At 42.2% G+C, this 17743-nt stretch overlaps 1 protein-coding gene across 6 annotated transcripts in view; it reads right to left on the minus strand.

Moving 5' to 3' along the window:
• Positions 1-697: 697 nt before the first annotated feature.
• Patronin (calmodulin-regulated spectrin-associated protein patronin) overlaps positions 698-17743 on the minus strand; it is a 59964-nt gene continuing 42918 nt past the window's right edge. For 4 of the 6 annotated variants that reach the window (XM_090109959.1, XM_090109951.1, XM_090109992.1 and 1 more), the window contains 15 exons: positions 17346-17581; positions 15677-15736; positions 12306-12379; positions 11982-12225; positions 11211-11498; positions 10503-11101; positions 9836-10178; positions 8001-8237; positions 7700-7913; positions 6915-6974; positions 6077-6166; positions 4301-4408; positions 2240-2437; positions 1885-2167; positions 698-1530 (listed from right to left, as the gene is read on the minus strand). In XM_090109959.1, the coding sequence (XP_089966085.1) occupies positions 1386-1530; positions 1885-2167; positions 2240-2437; positions 4301-4408; positions 6077-6166; positions 6915-6974; positions 7700-7913; positions 8001-8237; positions 9836-10178; positions 10503-11101; positions 11211-11498; positions 11982-12225; positions 12306-12379; positions 15677-15736; positions 17346-17581 (3179 nt within the window). In that variant the 3' untranslated portion in view covers positions 698-1385. The remainder of the gene's footprint in view (positions 1531-1884; positions 2168-2239; positions 2438-4300; positions 4409-6076; positions 6167-6914; positions 6975-7699; positions 7914-8000; positions 8238-9835; positions 10179-10502; positions 11102-11210; positions 11499-11981; positions 12226-12305; positions 12380-15676; positions 15737-17345; positions 17582-17743) is intronic. The other 2 variants (XM_090109968.1, XM_090109975.1) reach the window with 2 other exon arrangements.

The following is a 17743-nucleotide window of genomic DNA, read 5'->3' on the forward strand; positions in this document are numbered from 1 at the left end:
TAGCGTTTAGCTACTATTATGTATTCTGTGCCCATACTTAAAATGACATTATGAATTCATAAGTGTGAAAGACAGATACATATAGTGTGAGTAAAGACGGAATGATTATTGCCGCCATTTTTGATTAGTTTATTGACGCGTGTTATACAAGCCGAACTTTATATTTTACTAGTTGTGCCTCGCGGTTTTACCCGCATTGCTCCGCTCCTATTGGTCTTATTAGTGTGATGATAAATATGCCTTCCTCGATAAAAGGGTTTTGGTGCTAGATAACAAAAACAATTTTTCAAATCGGATCAGTATTTCCTGACATTAGCGCGTTCAAACAAACAAACTTCAGCTTTATAATATTCGACATTAGTATAGATTCCCGATATGAATGGTACAGTTTTAGTTGTCAGACAGACATATTAATCGGTGTACGCATGTTTATACTCTTTCCCGCAAAAGCTACTGAATAGATTGTGTTGGTTCTTCACAGTATTAAATATATCTAGGAATATCAGAAAAACTGTTACAGTTTATAAACAATTTGCCAACAAATCGAAATAAAGGTTTATCGTCTATTGGAACTCTTTGATATAAATGAGTCTTCTTCGCCACCGTGCTGTCTCTAATCGTGCAATACTTACTCTTGCAGTTACCGACGCGACGTTCAGGACTTAAGGAATATACCAAGGTCAATAAAACACAAGACTTAATATGAAATTCAATATTATTTCGTTATGGTTTTAATAATACAATATATTTGCATACCATACACTATCGGTAGTATATAATTGATGACCGATCATCGAACAATGAAAAATGACATTCATCAATTTTCCTTTAACATTCTTTTAATAAATAGCTGTATACAAAAAGAAAACAATTATTTACAGAATAAGGCAGTACAATTACCACGTAAAATGTGCCTCGTCCTTACTTTAGCTATACAAGCGGTAAAAAATGTAACTTTAATATGTAATGATCGGGCCCTGCGTTCGCAACGAGTTAAACGACGAGCAAGCGGTTAGTTCGTGAGCTTGTTACTGCGACTGGCGACTGCGACGCGACGCGACTGCGACGCGACTGCGACCGGCGCGCGACCGGCGCTCTCACTAACACATATGGCATCCGCCCGCGGCGGACTCGTCCACCGTTCACACTTCAACACTTACGCCTACACATTTTTATAAAAAATGATTTTGTGACGAAATTATTCCTACATAAAACGACTATCGTACGGTTTGTGATAGAACGCCGAGCGGCATACGGCACTACTTCCCGCGGCGGTCAAGCGATCCGAACGATTGCGTTCAATATTAAACGACGTGTTTTAAAGCTCGAGTTTATATTACATGAAAGGAAAGTAGCACCGCAGCGACACAGCGCCCCGGGAGCGACTAGACGACGAGCGCCATGTCCCGCTTGCTGGGCAGCTGCACCTTCTTGCCCTGCCACAGCGAGTTGTGGATCGTGAACGCGTCGATGGTCACCGTCAGGTGCTTCGTGTGCACTTGCGAGAAGCACTTGCTGCCCGAGTTGTACCTGCCGATCACAACTCGCGTCAACGCACACATAACATAATATAGTGATACCATACAAAACTTCTAAATGCGATGACATTTAGAAGTTTTGTTAATGTGATTCAATTTTTTTATTTCAAACAGTAATCTACTAGACAAGTTAATCTCGATTGAGGGATAAATTTCTCGTTAAATTTCACATTTTTGGCTAAAACATACTACATATATCGTTACTACAGTCATCGATTTTATTAACACTCTCGGTTGTAATTTAAAAATTAGTAATTAATATAGCTGATATTGAACGGTTATTTTTTCAGTTTAAAGGTTTCACAACTAGAAATGATTATGATTTGATAAATCGCAAAGGACTCACTTGAAGAACTTGTCGAACATGCGGTCGTTGACGGTCTTGGGCCCGGTGCCGTAGAGCTTGGTGACGAGGTCGGTGTCGGGGCAGTACGCGTAGAGCGCGCGGAACTGGCAGCCCGCGTCCCGGAACAGCACCAGGAAGTGCTTGCTCTCCGAGCGCGCGATCTCCTCCAGCACGCGCCGCTTGGCCTCCGCGTTCACGGCGCCCGGGAACACGCAGTACTCCACGGCGTTCAGCATGATGCCGCGGTTCGACTTGGTGGCCGGCTGCTTGTACAGCCGCGGGCCTGCAAGGGTACAGTACAGGGTACAGCTAGCGGCTCGCGGGCGCGGGGGGGCGGGCAGGGGGCGGGGCTCACCCGAGTAGTCCATGATGGAGGAGTGCGTGGAGGAGACGTCGGAGGTGTCGTCGTGCGCGCGGCGCTTGCCGATGGCGCCGGGCAGCGAGCCGGGCCCCGAGGCGGGCGAGGCGGGGAAGGGCGAGGCGGGCGAGGCCAGCGCGCGCAGCCCGGGCGAGGCGGCGCGGCGCGGCGGCGTGGCGCGGCCCAGCCCCGAGTCTGCGGACACCACACTTGTAGCCCGGCCGGGGGACGCCCGCCGCCGATCGACACGCGATAACGCAAATGGCGATTTAACGAACTTCCAAATATATTCATTCGTAAAAAAATATGTGAATTTGATATTTAATACGAAATAAAAAGTCTATATAGTTTTGCATGTTGTTGAAATTCCACTAAAATAATTCCACCACATAAAAGTTAACATGTGTGAGTTTTTCCCCGGTTAGTTGTGGAAGAGTCGAGAATCGAGATGTGATTCGAGTCTAGCGTGCCGGTGAGGATTAGTGACGGAAATTATTATAGATTTTCTATGGAATATCGATCTTAATTCGTAATTTCGGTGGTAAATGTTAAAAATACTATGTGATGACGATTCGAAAGTGCTACTAAATAGTAGTCTAATTGAATAAATGAATGTTTGAGTTTGAGTTTGTTTGAGTTTAAGTGAGTAACCTAAAACATTTTCATGTTAGACCGGACTCTCAGTGGAGTTTCGTTTGCAAAAATAGCGGACCTAAATCTGACTTCTGATATATTGTATAGATCCCAGACATCCTATAGACAGATGTTGCCAACCAGTTTTGTGGTCCCCCTCTCCCCACCCCGGTAATTAAATATGGCATACAAAGAAAAAAATAAAAATTTCTAAAACATGCCGTGTGGGGTATCAAATGAAAGAGCTTATTGAGTAGATCACGAATAATACCACGTAAAGAATGGACTATTGTTAATTATTTAAAATAATAATTTAAAAAATATATTCATGAGTTTACAATCTATAGTGGTTTAAAGTTAACTCAAAATTGGAGCATTTTCGTAAATTTTCTAAAAAATCTTGGAGAAAGTGTAAGAAATGTTATAGTATGCTATATATTCGTGATCTACTCAATAAGCTCTTTCATTTGATACCCCACACGGCATGTTTTGGAAATTTTTATTTTTTTCTTTGTATGCCATATTTAATTACCGGGGTGGGGAGAGGGGGACCACAACACTGGTTGGCAACATCTGTCTATAGGATGTCTGGGATCTATACAATATATATCAGAAGTCAGATTTAGGTCCGCTATTTTTGCAAACGAACATCTCCTTGGAACCTTCTCTATGTAATTCTATGCAGTCGTTAACTTATAATTAAAGAATATTACAATAAATAATCGACCAGACTATACTCTACTACTTAAATCGTATTACATAAAACGCATTAGCCGCCGGAAGCACGTTTCACTACCGACATCTATCTTATTATTATGCGTCTAATGAAGAGCGACTAAAGCTCCGCTAGCGAAGCCGGGTTCGTATTTAAAGCTACTGCAAAATAAAAAAATATTCGGGTCACTACAGAAGCCAGCCATCGATTAATAAAAAATAAAAATAAAAAATTTCAAATCTACGATCAAAGCTAACATCTGACGATGCGTATATAAAATAGAGAAATCGTGACTCCAAAAATTACTAAACGAAGTTATTTGGCAAATAAATGAAACAAATAGGTATTACTAATTACAGTCGCTAAGACGACCGCGACTCATAGAGTAGATCGATCGATAGAAAAGTGTCTACGTTACCGTCCCGCATATAAGCGCATTCGCTGAAAATAAATAAACACAACCGACACCACGATGTCATACCAACACCACATAGACATGCACAAGGACGCTACCGACGCACCGACACCTCCACCAGTGATGACAACGAAACGGAAAAGTGCTCGCAACTAAACACGGCGCGGGGGCTGCCGGCGGGCTGCGGGCGGCGGGCGGCGGGCGGCGGGCTGCGGCCTGCCGGCGGGCCGCGGGCAGCCCCCGCGCCCGGCCACGGAAGCGGGCGCGGCAAAGTGGCGAATCAAACGTGGCTTACCGCACAAGTTCATTAGAGAGCTAGATTTCCTCCCCGCCTTAAAGTTACTCTGGTAAGTGGAATATTTAGACCTTCCACGTGTCGTCGGCGGTTCGTCACTGACCCGCTCTGAAATGTTTCGTTCATGTCAAGGCGCCCGCGCGTGCGCCGCGTGCACACGCCGCGTGCACAAGCCGCGTGCACACGCCGCGTGCACACGCCGCGTGCACGCGCCGCGCGCACTCGCGAGCGCTAACAACAAAAGGGAAGCGATACGGGCCACGTCACATACATGTAGTGGGCTGTGGCCGCGAGGAACCGGGCTCAATGCGCGGAAGGTCTAGGGGTTCAGTCGGAGGAAGCTAGGAAACCTCGCTTGTTAAGTTCGGGGTCGTGCCTACGCATTCCGGGGGTGTATCAAGCTATTTTGCACTCGGGAGTAAAAACTATATTATGCTGAAAGAATACACACATAAAATAAAAGTAAAAATAAAAACGAAGCATCTACAAATAAATCAAAGAAGCATCTTGAAATACTGCGCCCGGCCACACTCGTCCCATCTGGATCATCAACGGGAGCGTTGATGACACAAATTATGTAATTATGAATACTAAATACGTGCAATTTTAAATATAATAATATGAACTCTATGATGTTTTGAGTCTTAAAAATATTTATACAAAAAATCTTGTATTAGGGGTCTGTGAAATAATTAGTTCTACGTTACATATATATATTTATTCAATATTCATAATTGTATAAATATCTTTAGGACGAAATGACACTAAGAACTTTTTTTTGGGTGTGACTGTCTAAATCAAATACCAATCGGTGCAGTCACAAAAATATTTGCACTCAAATGATAAAATTTCAGGTAAATGTTTTGTCAAAATGGTAACTTAAATAGGATAAGATCATTATCATTTAAGTGCACATATATTGGTCAGCTGAGGCGAGTGTCGTTAGTTGCGCTAGCCAATTCGGCGGGGAGTCAGGAGTCCGAACCTGATTTATGAGCGGGACAATTGGGGAATAAGAAATAAGAAAAAGGGTCGAGGCAAATATAAGCGAGGTTTTGGAGGTGCATTCTTATAGAGAGGTGAAATAATAAGGACTTAAACTTTCAAGAACAATGGCAGACTTACATAAAAAATACATAAAATAAGTTGAGATATGGTAGCGTCTATACATGAAAAATATCTTATGTTCAGCATTAGTTCTTCAGTAATTTTGTCAAAAATCTAGTTTAAATCATGCGTACTGCAGTTATCTGCTGTTAGTTCTGTAAATTCTAAACATTTCATAAAAATTTCATAAGTGAGCATTTTAATTTGTTTGGAATTCACACAAATAGGCATAAATTATTGACTAAGAAACATTTGCAGCGGTGTAATCACATTGTTTTTTAATATCAGTAATTAGAGTAAAATTAAAATAAGAAAATAGCAACGACGAATAGCGCATGAATAACATTAAAATCTCTGTCTAGCTTATAGGTCTACTTGTGACAGACACACAACAGACATCTTTTCGGGACGGTGACATTTAATTTTAGTCAGCGTTGCCATAACATACAATTTTTCACCAGCTACTATTCTGCCATCGTTCTTCGGGGAGAACTCCACATCGACCGTAAACAATCAGCGGGGACGGAAGAAGTAGGGATAGAATATGGCGAAAATTTTACAGGAACCGGGCAGTCGGGAACAGCAGCGTAGATAGGGTATAATGCTTGAAAAGTTGGGAGGATAATGTGTGAGGGGTGTGTGGGGGTGTGGGGGTGTGGGGGGGCTCACCTCGCGAGGTCTTGCAGGAGCCGCGTCTGGCGAGCGGCCCGCTGCCCGCGCTGCCCGGCGACATGGCGCCGCGCTCCTCCACCGGCGACTCTGCACAACCACCACCATCAATGTGTTGTCGCACTCACTCGGGACGCACAATATTTGTGATACCCTCTTTTTTTCTATTTTACATGACATCCTACGAGAGCTAACTGAATGTACAATATTTTATTTATTTAACCACTAGATTTCCGCCCGCGGTTTGGCCGCGTTTGCAAAGGAAAACCCGCATAGTTCCCGTTCCCGTGGGATTTCCGGGATAAAAACTATCCTATGTGTTAACCCAAGTTACCCTCTATATGTGTGCTAAATTTCATTGTAATCGGTTCAGTAGTTTTTACGTGAAAGAGTAACAAACATCCATACATCCATACAAACTTTCGCCTTTATAATAGATATTAGATATTAGATTTATTGTACCACACCAATTAACGTTACAATGTACAGTATATAATATATTTGTACGGATGCGAGATAAAGTACAAAAAGTGACCTTATTTCCAGGCCACATATTTATAATTAATCATTGACGATGACATTAAAAACGTTAAAAACAAATAATTTAACTACTACGGAATGCAATAAGGCAAAAACAGTAATTATTTCGATACCTTTACAGGGGATATGAACAGTGATGTGAAAAAATAGTACGATATCATTTCATGTAGTATGTTCAGTGAATAGAGTAGATATGTGTCGATGTTAAGCGTAAGCTTTATTAAAAATGAAGTATTAAAAAACAAAAAAAAAATAGCTGGTCTACGGCGAAGATGCGCGTAGTGTATAGCGGGCTCACCTCGGTAGGGGCGCTCCAGCAAGTTGTCCTGCGAGCCGCGGTAGTAGTCCCGGCGCGCGCCTGCACACCACGCACACACTCACATGCGGCCCGACACACACGCACGCCCGCACGTTATCGACACATCTATTCGACTATACTATGCCCAAAAAGTGGACTTTTAGCATCGAAACGTACGGGGCGCGGTGCAAAAGTGAAGCCACGGGATAAAAACAGAATTAAAATGCGCACACCCGAGGGTCACGACTCGATCGCTCGCGTGTGCGTATTTTGCAAACAAATTAAAAATAAATCGTAAATAAGGTCGTCGCATGTTACAGCTTTAAACATAAATAGAAGCTGTGCTTTCACAAAATAGTTGCAGCTAGTAAATTAATATTGAACATTTTTCATGCAATATAGAAATTAATAATTAATATCGGCATTAATATATTATTCGAATCACAGGCGATAGTGTTAGATTGAATTTGTGTTTGTTTTTATTGATCTGTAGTACAAAAAAAGTAAAGTAAAAAGTTTTCAGTTTCATAATAAAATGAGCGACAGTCTGCTCGTTTGATGAACGATTGAAATAATAATTAATGTCTATAGTTTTATACATAACTGATAACAAGTTTTATAATTCCATTTTGCAAGATGTTTCTGTTAGTCGTGCGTTTCCTTGTCAACTAAAAATTTTTTTGTTCTGTTCGTGTTCCTGTTATGCGTCGTGTGTGTCGCGTATGTGTGTCGCTATTAGTGTGGGAGAAGGTGTCGCGTGTATGGCACGTTGTGTGTTGTTGTACCGGGCAGGTTGGCGGGCGCGGGCTGCGCGTGCAGCAGCCCCTCGGCGGCGTGCAGCGCGCCGCTGTCCACGTGGATGGTCTTGGGGCGCGCGCGCCCCGCCGCCTTGCCGCGCAGGCGCGTCGGGCCCGCGCCCCCGCCCCCGGCCCCGCCCCCCGCCCCGCCGCCCAATCGGTTCAGCGACTCCATGAACTCTGACTTCTCGAACACTTTGCCCTGAAATTGCAAACGCACTTCGTGAGCACTAACCGTAACACACATCAAATGAAACTTTTCAAAAGCGAACGAGGGAGAGACGGCGACCTCCCGCTCGGCCTCCTCCATGGCCTTCTTGAGCTTGTAGTCGTGCAGGATGGCGTCCCGGCGGCGCGCCTGCAGCTCCTTGCGCGCGGCGCGGCGCTCCCGCTCGGCCTCGTCCCGCGCGCGCCGCGCCGCCGCGCTCGCCTCGCTGCGCGCGCGCGCCTCCTCCGCGCGCTGGCGCCGCTGCAGCGACAGCAGCATGATGCGCTCCTTCTTGCGCTCCATCTCCTCCGCGCTGTTCTGCGCACACCGCCCCGCACACGCGACACGTATTAATATACGGTACCAAAAAAATATAAAGAATATTCAAGTCTAGAAGTATACATTGAAATACATGAGTTCAATTGAACGATGAATTAATGTTATGATTAAAATAAACTTCTCTTAAAAACTTTGAATATGAAAATGTATTTAAATTTAATTATCACTACATAGTATAAAACGAAGTCGCTTTCTCTGTTCCTATGTCCCTATGTCCCTTTGTACGCTTAAATCTTTGAAACTACACGACGGATTTTGATGCGGTTTTTTTTAATAGATAGAGTGATTCAAGAGGAAGGTTTATATGTATAAGAAACATCCATTAAATAGTGGAGAAGTACTGTTATTTTTGAGGTTTCTAATGTGATGTCGTAAATAATTCATTTTTTCCGCTTACATTGCAAACGCAGGCTGAACCCTACGAGTTTTATCAAAATAATGTTCTAAGTATTGTACAAATTGAAAAGGTCTACAGAAAAGTCCGCGATGGTATATGTCTATATAATAACCCACAATAACTTTTTTTTTGTCATTTACTTTTTACGACAAATAATGGTTAATTTTCGAAGCGATTTTAACCAATACAACATTAATCCTTAACCAATTAAATACCTTGAATACATTGTTCATTTAATATAGATCTATATGGCCCTTTACACCGTATGATTTAAGTGAATATTTTCGAAGATATTACAGATTTAAAGTATCGTGGGTTGCTTTAAGATGGTCGAGTTTGGTTGAAATCTGTGTTATCTATCCATCGCATTGATGACATGTGCGCGTTGAGAATTCGTCAGATTTGAACGATCTGAAAAAAGGCTGACTCACGCTCACTCACGCTAACTCAGGATCACTCACGCTAACTCAGGATCACTCACGCTAACTCAGGACCACTCACGCTCACTCAGGCTGATTCACGCTCACTCACGCTAACTCACGCTCACTCAGACTAACTCACGCTCACTCACGCTAACTCAGGCTCACTCAGGCTAACTCAATATCACTCACGCTCACTCACGCTAACTCACGCTCACTCACGCTAACTCAGGATCACTCACGCTAACTCACGCTCACTCACGCTAACTCAGGATCACTCACGCTCACTCACGCTCACTCAGGCTAACTCACGCTAACCTGAGTTAAGTTATCCAAAAATTTTACACCAAACACCATACATTTAGTATGAGATATCCTAAACATGTAATATGAAAAATTTTGGTTCTTTTTTTGAATTTGTGCTTAAATTACTTCGCAAATTTTAATAAACATTCATTTAGAAACTGTAAATAGAGCTCGATATGGAATACAATGGTATTCCAAAACGAGGACGTCACTTCGAACATTTTCTTTGAACACAAAATGTATGGAAAATTCAATGTATGGGAGTGTTTAATGTAACTTTTTTGGATATTTCCCGTTTTATTTGTAAAAAGTTATTATTGTCATTTTACTGATTAGGTAAAGGGCTTTCGACATCAGTTTAAAGTTTTTTTGATATCTGCAATAGTTACGGAATATTCGCCTGTGCACACTTAACGATTACACCCTGTATTTAAATGAGTAAACAATGCACGCACGGGGTCGGGCTCGAGCTCGCCGATGACGAGCGCGGCGGGCGCGGGCGCGGGCTCGTTGGTGAGGCGCTGCGTCTGCCGCGCGATGCTGTCCCGCGCCGGCGACGCGCGCGTCTCGCTCGGCTCCCGCGTGTCTCGTACATCCCGCGCGTCTCGTACATCCCGCGTGTCTCGTACATCCCGTACATCCCGCGCGTCTCGTACATCCCGCGTGTCTCGTACATCCCGTACATCCCGCGTGTCTCGCGCTTCCCGTGCATCTCGCATATCCCGCATATCTCGCGTCTCTCGCATTTCACGCGAATCGCGAGAATCTCTTGACTCTGTACGTTCTAGTGGGGTGTTTCTGTAAAAATTATGTTATCCAATAAATTTATATTATTATGCCTAGTGATAAAAAAATAATATTTTAAAGTATTTCAATATTATAAAACTAAATATGAAGATGAATAAACGTCACTATATACTGTTCGTTCGTATGCAAGCTGTGTTCACCTATAACATGAGATGTATCATGGAATAACTGTTTCTATTTTTGTGGACCTATTGAAAAAAATACTATTCTCTTTGAAATTATTGCTTATCTTTCCATCCATAAGAATATTTCTTGTGCATTAACCAATAACGTACAACGAAAGACCATTAAACGAGTCGAATGTAACGGCAGCACCTGTGCACCACGAAGGGCTCCTCCCGGTCGGGCCAGTCGTCGGGCCGCTCGGGGCTGTCGGCGCGCTCCTTGCGGGGCGAGCCGCGCCTGCGCAGCGGCGGCTTGGCGCGCTTGGGCTGCTCGTCGTCGAACGAGATGTAGAAGCCCTTCTCGGGCCGCTCGGGCCGCTCGGCCGGCTCGCGCTCGAACGAGTCGCGCGCCAGCGCGGGCCGCGTGGGGGACGGCAGGCGGTACGTGCGCGTGCCCGACGAGATGCGCAGGCGGCCCACGGCCGGCAGCTCGTCCTCCGCGCTGCCGATGAACGAGATGCTCTGCGGCCGCATGTCGTCCGCGTCGGGCAGCGAGCCGGCGCGCTGCGGCGTGCGCGCGCGCCGCGGGCTGGCCGCCGGCGACTGCACCGTGTAGCTCGCGTGCTCGGGCGGGCCCGTGCCGTTGTACGCGGGCTCCCGCTCGCCCCGCTCGCCCCGCTCGTGCAGCACGAAGGCCTGCGGGGACCAGCGCCCGCGCTCGCTGGCCGGCGCCGGGGAGGGAGACTTCCACGCGCGGGGCGGATCCACCGGTTGAGAGAACGTATTCGATTGCTGGTTTTGTTGATGCAACTGAAAATATAAATATATATATATATATATATATTAGAATGAATTTGAATTAAATCAACACATGAATTATACATATCATAATTTAAACGTGCACTCGGAATAGCGTTACCTGCCAGCCCCGTAGCTCGGCGTGCTCGTGCACGTGCTGCTGCAGCTGCGCGTGGTGCGCGTGCTGCGCCCAGGTGCGGCGCTGCGGCACGTGCGGCGCGTGCGGCACGTGCGGCGCGTCGTGCAGGAAGAACTGGCGCGCCGCGTCGGGCTCGATGGCGCGGTACTGCGGCTGGTGCGGCTGGTGCGGCGGCTCGGGCTCGGGCTCGTAGGGCGCCAGCTGCGGCGTGGAGCCGAACGCGCTCAGCGCCGCGCGCGCCACGTTCTGCTGCGAGCTGAACGCGCTGTGCTGCAACACACACGACACGACATAATATACAAACCGCACCTACTGCTTCACTGCCTGGCACGATGCCAAATAAAAATACAACTCGTCATCGTTCAGATCCCTTACGATTCACACACGTTTGTTTGCATGTTAAAAATTATAAAAATTTCACAAAACAAACTATATCATCCGTCTATAAAATCAGGCATCACATAATCTCTATCTAATCTTACTCTATCTAGTAATGCGATCACACGTAAGTTACATCACACCCGGTTAACGACAAACACGTCAAATGTTACCACTATTTCTCATGCACACATAATAAATAACTATAACAAAATTAAAACACGTAAAATAACCGAATCGATCCATCTCTGTTCACCCTTAAACTAAGAAATAAGAAATTGTATCATTAACTAAACGACGTATTCGAGATATCAATGATATAGTTTAAAAAAAATATATACAACTACATACTTATTGTTTACGAAGAATACTCACTAATTGTGGAATGTTCGGTTGATAATGTTGGAAATGTTGTTGCTGTTGAAACAGCTGTTTCGCCTGTTGCTGTTGCAACTGCTGCTGGAGTTGTTGCTGTTGCTGCTGCAATTGTTGTTGCAGCTGTTGTTGCTGTTGCTGAAGTTGTTGCTGCTGCTGCTGTTGTTGCTGCTGCTGTAACTGATTCTGTTGGCTCGCGAGTCGCGCTATGTCGCTCTGTATGTCTTGTAAACTCGAGTTCATTCTGTAACCATCACTTTTCGAGTGAATATTTCTGGCCAAATGAAATATTTCACAAATTGCAATTTAACGCAAAGTACTCACTTCGCTATCGATTGCTGATATTGTTCTAAGGCTGTATTTTCTGCAGTCTGGCTCGGCGCTTCGGGGACCACATCCTATATGATTGGTACGAGCAAGGTTGGGATTATCAATGTCCTTTATGATATATTAAATTTATATTGAAATATGGCTGAGTAATTTGCTCTAATTAGATGAGGGTGAACACCGATGACTTAAATTGATAATTAATTATGTATCGTATTGCACTAATAACTGACAAAAATGATAACAAAATATAGTGCAAAAAAAGGCAAAAATTAAAAAGCTAAAATGTGGTTACATACTATTGTAGATGACATTTAAAAGCTTAACTAACAAATTGAATCAAACTGATACAGTGACTACGGTAGATACATGCTTTTAAACACACACAGACAACATGCACTAACATGCAACACGTTTGAGTGCACAAACAGACACTTCATTCCTTATAAATCATTCACAACTAATCTTAACAAATATGATTTGGTATGTCTTTTTCATGAGTAAATGGTGTGTATATGTATGATAGGATCGCCCTATATTTGTTATTAAACGATATATTAAATAAAACATATCTAAGACAAAAAATATACGATTTATATATTTTGCGAAATAACTGCCTCGAAGGACCAATTTTGACACTGCTTCTTTTAACTATAATAATCCATACTAATATTATAAATGCGAAAGTAACTCTGTCTGTCTGTCTGTTACTCAATCACGCCTAAACTACTGAACCAATTTGCATGAAATGTGGTATGGAGATATTTTGATACCCGAGAAAGGACATAGGCTACCTTTTATTGCGAAATGTGTGCCACGGGCGAAGCCCGGGCGGACCTCTAGCATAATATTATAAATGCGAGTGTGTTTATTCGTTTTATTGTGACATGGCCATGGGTAACTTTTGACAGCGGTGAAACGACTCATACTAATGCGAATTTAACACCAGGGGAATCCGCGGGCAAAGAAAAATATATGAATATTATTTTCAATAAAAGTGATGATGATGATATTGTTCATGAACGCCCAACGACCAGGCGAGTTTATACGTTCGCTAGCTATTCAGATACTGAGCCATCTGCGCACGCGCGGCCTGTGGATAGAGAGCATAGCGTACGGGATGTGGGTGGGAATAGGTGGGTGGTTTACTTTAATCAGTCGTCAAAATTTCCAATTTTAGGAAAATTAAAAAAATGATTTAAACAATAGTTAGGGAAATTTCGATTGACAGAAAAATTACGATAAGTCAGGAAAATTTCTATACGTCGGGAAAATTTGTGTAAGTCATGAAAAATTATACAGGGTGTCCCACTATTGGTATACTAAGCGCGAAGGAACTTGTAGTTTTGCATACACTGATCACGTAAAAAATACTTAAAAAAAAAAAATTGGGTCCAAACTAAATTTTTCCTGAAAATCCATGTTTTCTTCTCTGGCTTCGCGCAGCCGGCATATACTGCTTCTCTTATATGAGCATTTTGTCTATGAAAACATAATCTTAAATGATAGCTAACGTGCTGGTGGCAAAGTTGGGCAGGTTGCTTGTTTTGGGTGTACACATAGAGTTTTAAGAATTCATCTATTTGAAAAAAAAATGTGTCTGTTTTTTAAATTATTTTTACGTACTCAGCGTATGCAAAACTATAACCTCCTTTGAGCTTAGTATACCAACAGTGGGACACCCTGTATACGCCAGGAAAATTTCTTTACGTCAGGAAAAATTTTATAAGCCAGGAAAATTTCTATACGTCAGGAAAATTTCTATACGGCGGGAAAATTTGTATAATTCATGTAAAATTATATACGCCAGGAAAATTTATTTACGTCAGGAAAAATTCTATAAGCCAGGAGAATTTCTATAGGCCAGGAAAATTTCTATACGTCGGGAAAATTTCTATAAGCCAGGAAAATTTCTATACGTCGTGAAAATTTGTATAAGTCATGAAAAATTATATACGCCAGGAAAATTTCTTTACGTCAGGAAAAATTCTATAAGCCAGGAAAATTTCTATACGTCAGGAAAATTTCTATACGTCGGGAAAATTTGTATAAGTCATGAAAAATTATATACGCCAGGAAAATTTCTTTACGTCAGGAAAAATTCTATAAGCCAGGAAAATTTCTATAGGCCAGGAAAATTTCTATTCGTCGGGAAAATTTCTATAAGCCAGGAAAATTTCTATACGTCAGGAAAATTTCTATACGTCGGGAAAATTTGTATAAGTCATGAAAAATTATATACGCCAGGAAAATTTCTTTACGTCAGGAAAAATTCTATAAGCCAGGAAAATTTCTATACGTCAGGAAAATTTCTATACGTCGGGAAAATTTGTATAAGTCATGTAAAATTATATACGCCAGGAAAATTTCTTTACGTCAGGAAAAATTCTATAAGCCAGGAAAATTTCTATACGCCAGGAAAATTTCTATACGTCGGGAAAATTTCTATAAGCCAGGAAAATTTATATACGTCAGGAAAATTTCTATACGTCGGGAAAATTTGTATAAGTCATGAAAAATTATATACGCCAGGAAAATTTCTTTACGTCAGGAAACATTCTATAAGCCGAAAATTTCTATACGTGAGGAAAATTTCTCTTTGCCGCAAAAATTTCTATACGTCAGGAAAAATCCATAAGTCGGGAAAATTTCTATAAGTCAATAAAAAATAATATTATAGATAAATTATGATAAAATACGTATTTAAGGCTATAGAAACGATTCAACTATAAATTTATATTTAAACATGGTATGCACTATAAATAACCTTATATTTCGTGTTTCTCAGAAATAATTCAGAAGAGAACTTAATACAACTGTTCCGTGAGATGGGAGAGGATACGGAAGATTGCTCTAAACCGTTGTTAGGCGATTGTGAAGGTTATATGATTATTTATTTAAGTATTTAATTTGATAGATAAATTAAAAAATTTAATCAGAGAGATAATGTAAAAAGCAGTTTCAATCGTACTAATATTATAAATGAGAAAGTTTGTGAGGATGTGTGTGTGTTTGTTACTCTTTCACGCAAATACTACTGAACCGATTACAATAAAATTTAGCACACATATTATAGAAGGTAACTTGGATTAACACATAGGGTAAGTTTTATCCCGGAAATCCCACGGGAACGGGAACTATGCGGGTTTTCTTTTGAAAACGTGGGCGACGCCGCGGGCGGAAATCTAGTTCATTATAAAAACATGTCTGAACAACTTAATATGTATAATGGTATTTATCAACAATAATGGTATTTATCAACCAAATTTGCACACTGGCACATTCAAATGAAACTTTGATACGTGTCAAATTTCGTGTATCGAAGTGTAGTGTAGTGTTGTGTAGTGTACCGTAGTGCGTGCGGTTACCTGCGCGCTGTTCCCGTCGGGCTGCTTGTCGTCGGCGCCGTCCGCGCCGCGCCCCTTGCCCTGCAACACCGCCACCGTCACACACACTGCACCTCGCACACCGCACACCACACGTGACACCCCCCCCCCCTCCCTCCGCCACTACATGCACTCACACACTGGCCCGCACTAATATCCCTCCGGTACATATTGTTTCGTGAAACGGTGTCTCACTATAAGTACCGTTCAAAATTTCAAATGATTAATAAAACTATTTTCGTGATACTTTGCCAAAATTTTTGCAAAATATCATTGTAACACTAAGAAACAAATATGGCGTTGTGACCCGTGGATACCAGTGTAACGCGAATCTATTTCAAAGTGTTGGAATAGAAAAAGTGGCACACCCACAAGTTAGTCCGGAGGGTGTTACTACGGGCCGCATTTACATAAAATGCGTCGTTCAATAGAGATGCACCCGACGAAACAAGGTATTGTTAAATACACATAATAATTGTGAACTTCTGCGGCCTCTGTTCATTGACAATTCAATAGAATAAATCTACTCGAAATACTTTATGACCCAAATTGTTGACACAACTGACCAATCTGTAAACGTGAACTCAATCAATATTTATACGTGATCGTTATTGTGCTTCTTAAACTTTATAACTCTTTGTACACAATTTATTATCTACACATTAGAATAAGAGTGATATTGAAAAAATATGTTTAAATTCAAAGTACACATGCGTGACCATGTGCCGTGAGGATGTTTGTACTTATCGACAGAGAATACTCGGTGGAACTGTTACAATTGCGTAAACTCAAATGGCAAATGTTTGCGTTGCAAAATATTCATGAAAATAATTGGTTCTGCGTAAGCTCATTTTCTTCTCTAAATCTACGAATACGACTGTATAATTAAAAGCGGAAGAAATTTCGTTAGAAATTCTTACAAAATATTGAAGTCTATAAAGCGAATAAGTAATAACTGTAAAACATTAAGAGTAAGAAGGAATGAGAGGCGTGTAAGCGTGGGCGAGTCAACTGAATGTATCGAATGTACGGAATGACGAGTTTCGCAACAACTACTCTACGAGCCGCACTCACCAGGGAGGCCAGCTGGTATTGCAAATATGTATCCTAATGAAAATAAAAACAACATCTTTAGCATCTGTGTGTCATATTGACCATAAGTTTTTCAATTTTTCTTATATGTATGACAATATAAAAACATTTTCATTAGTCTCGTAAATATTTTCGCGTACTTTTAGTTAACAGACGCGTCTTCTAAAGCTTTATTAACATTTTGTTAGTCACTAACAAAACAAAGATTTATATTTATTAATTATCTTTAAAGAAGATATTTTATAAATATAGTAAAAGTCTTTTTATAGATTGATGTGTAAGATTCTCAGAAACAAGATAGAAATATAAATAGAATGTTGTTCAACAGTGATTTTACAAGATTTTGCGGGCGTATATCAAATTTTGACTGAAGATAAACCATTCGATCACGTAATTTAAATATAAAAAGTAATATAGTGTTTTAACCCTGAAAATATAGGTAGTTATAACATATAATATATCTAAATGGTTTTCCACCAAAAACAAAACATAGCCACACGTTCGTATCGTCCGTATGTGCGTGTGTGTGTGTGTACGTGTGCGTGTCGCTGCTACTGACCCTGGTGACGGCCTGCAGGAAGGCCTGGTGGCCGAGGTGCTGGCGCTGGCGCGTGAGGGCCAGCTCCAGGCGCCGCTTGTCCAGCTCGATGCGGCGCCGCTTCTCCTCCAGCTTCAGCCGGATGTTGTTGAGCTGCGCGGCCATGGCGCCGCCCGCCCCCGCCCCCGCCCCGCCCCCCAGAAGCCCGCCCAACCCGTCACCGTCCCCTCCACTGTCGTCCAACAGTTCGTCGCCGTCTGCAATGATATACATAGCAGTGTAGTAAAATAGACAATATTCAGTGAATGTTTTGGCAGTATAGATTATTTTGTCACAGAAAGTAATTGTATATTATTATGTCCTTTTTAATGTTCATTATGCATTTAGAACATCAAATCAAAGCAAAATAATAATTCATT

The sequence above is a fragment of the Colias eurytheme genome, chromosome 2 (assembly GCF_061535395.1).
Source record: "Colias eurytheme isolate Ceu_HAF_F1 chromosome 2, ilColEury1 Martin Lab GWU primary, whole genome shotgun sequence".
NCBI lineage: Eukaryota > Metazoa > Arthropoda > Insecta > Lepidoptera > Pieridae > Colias > Colias eurytheme.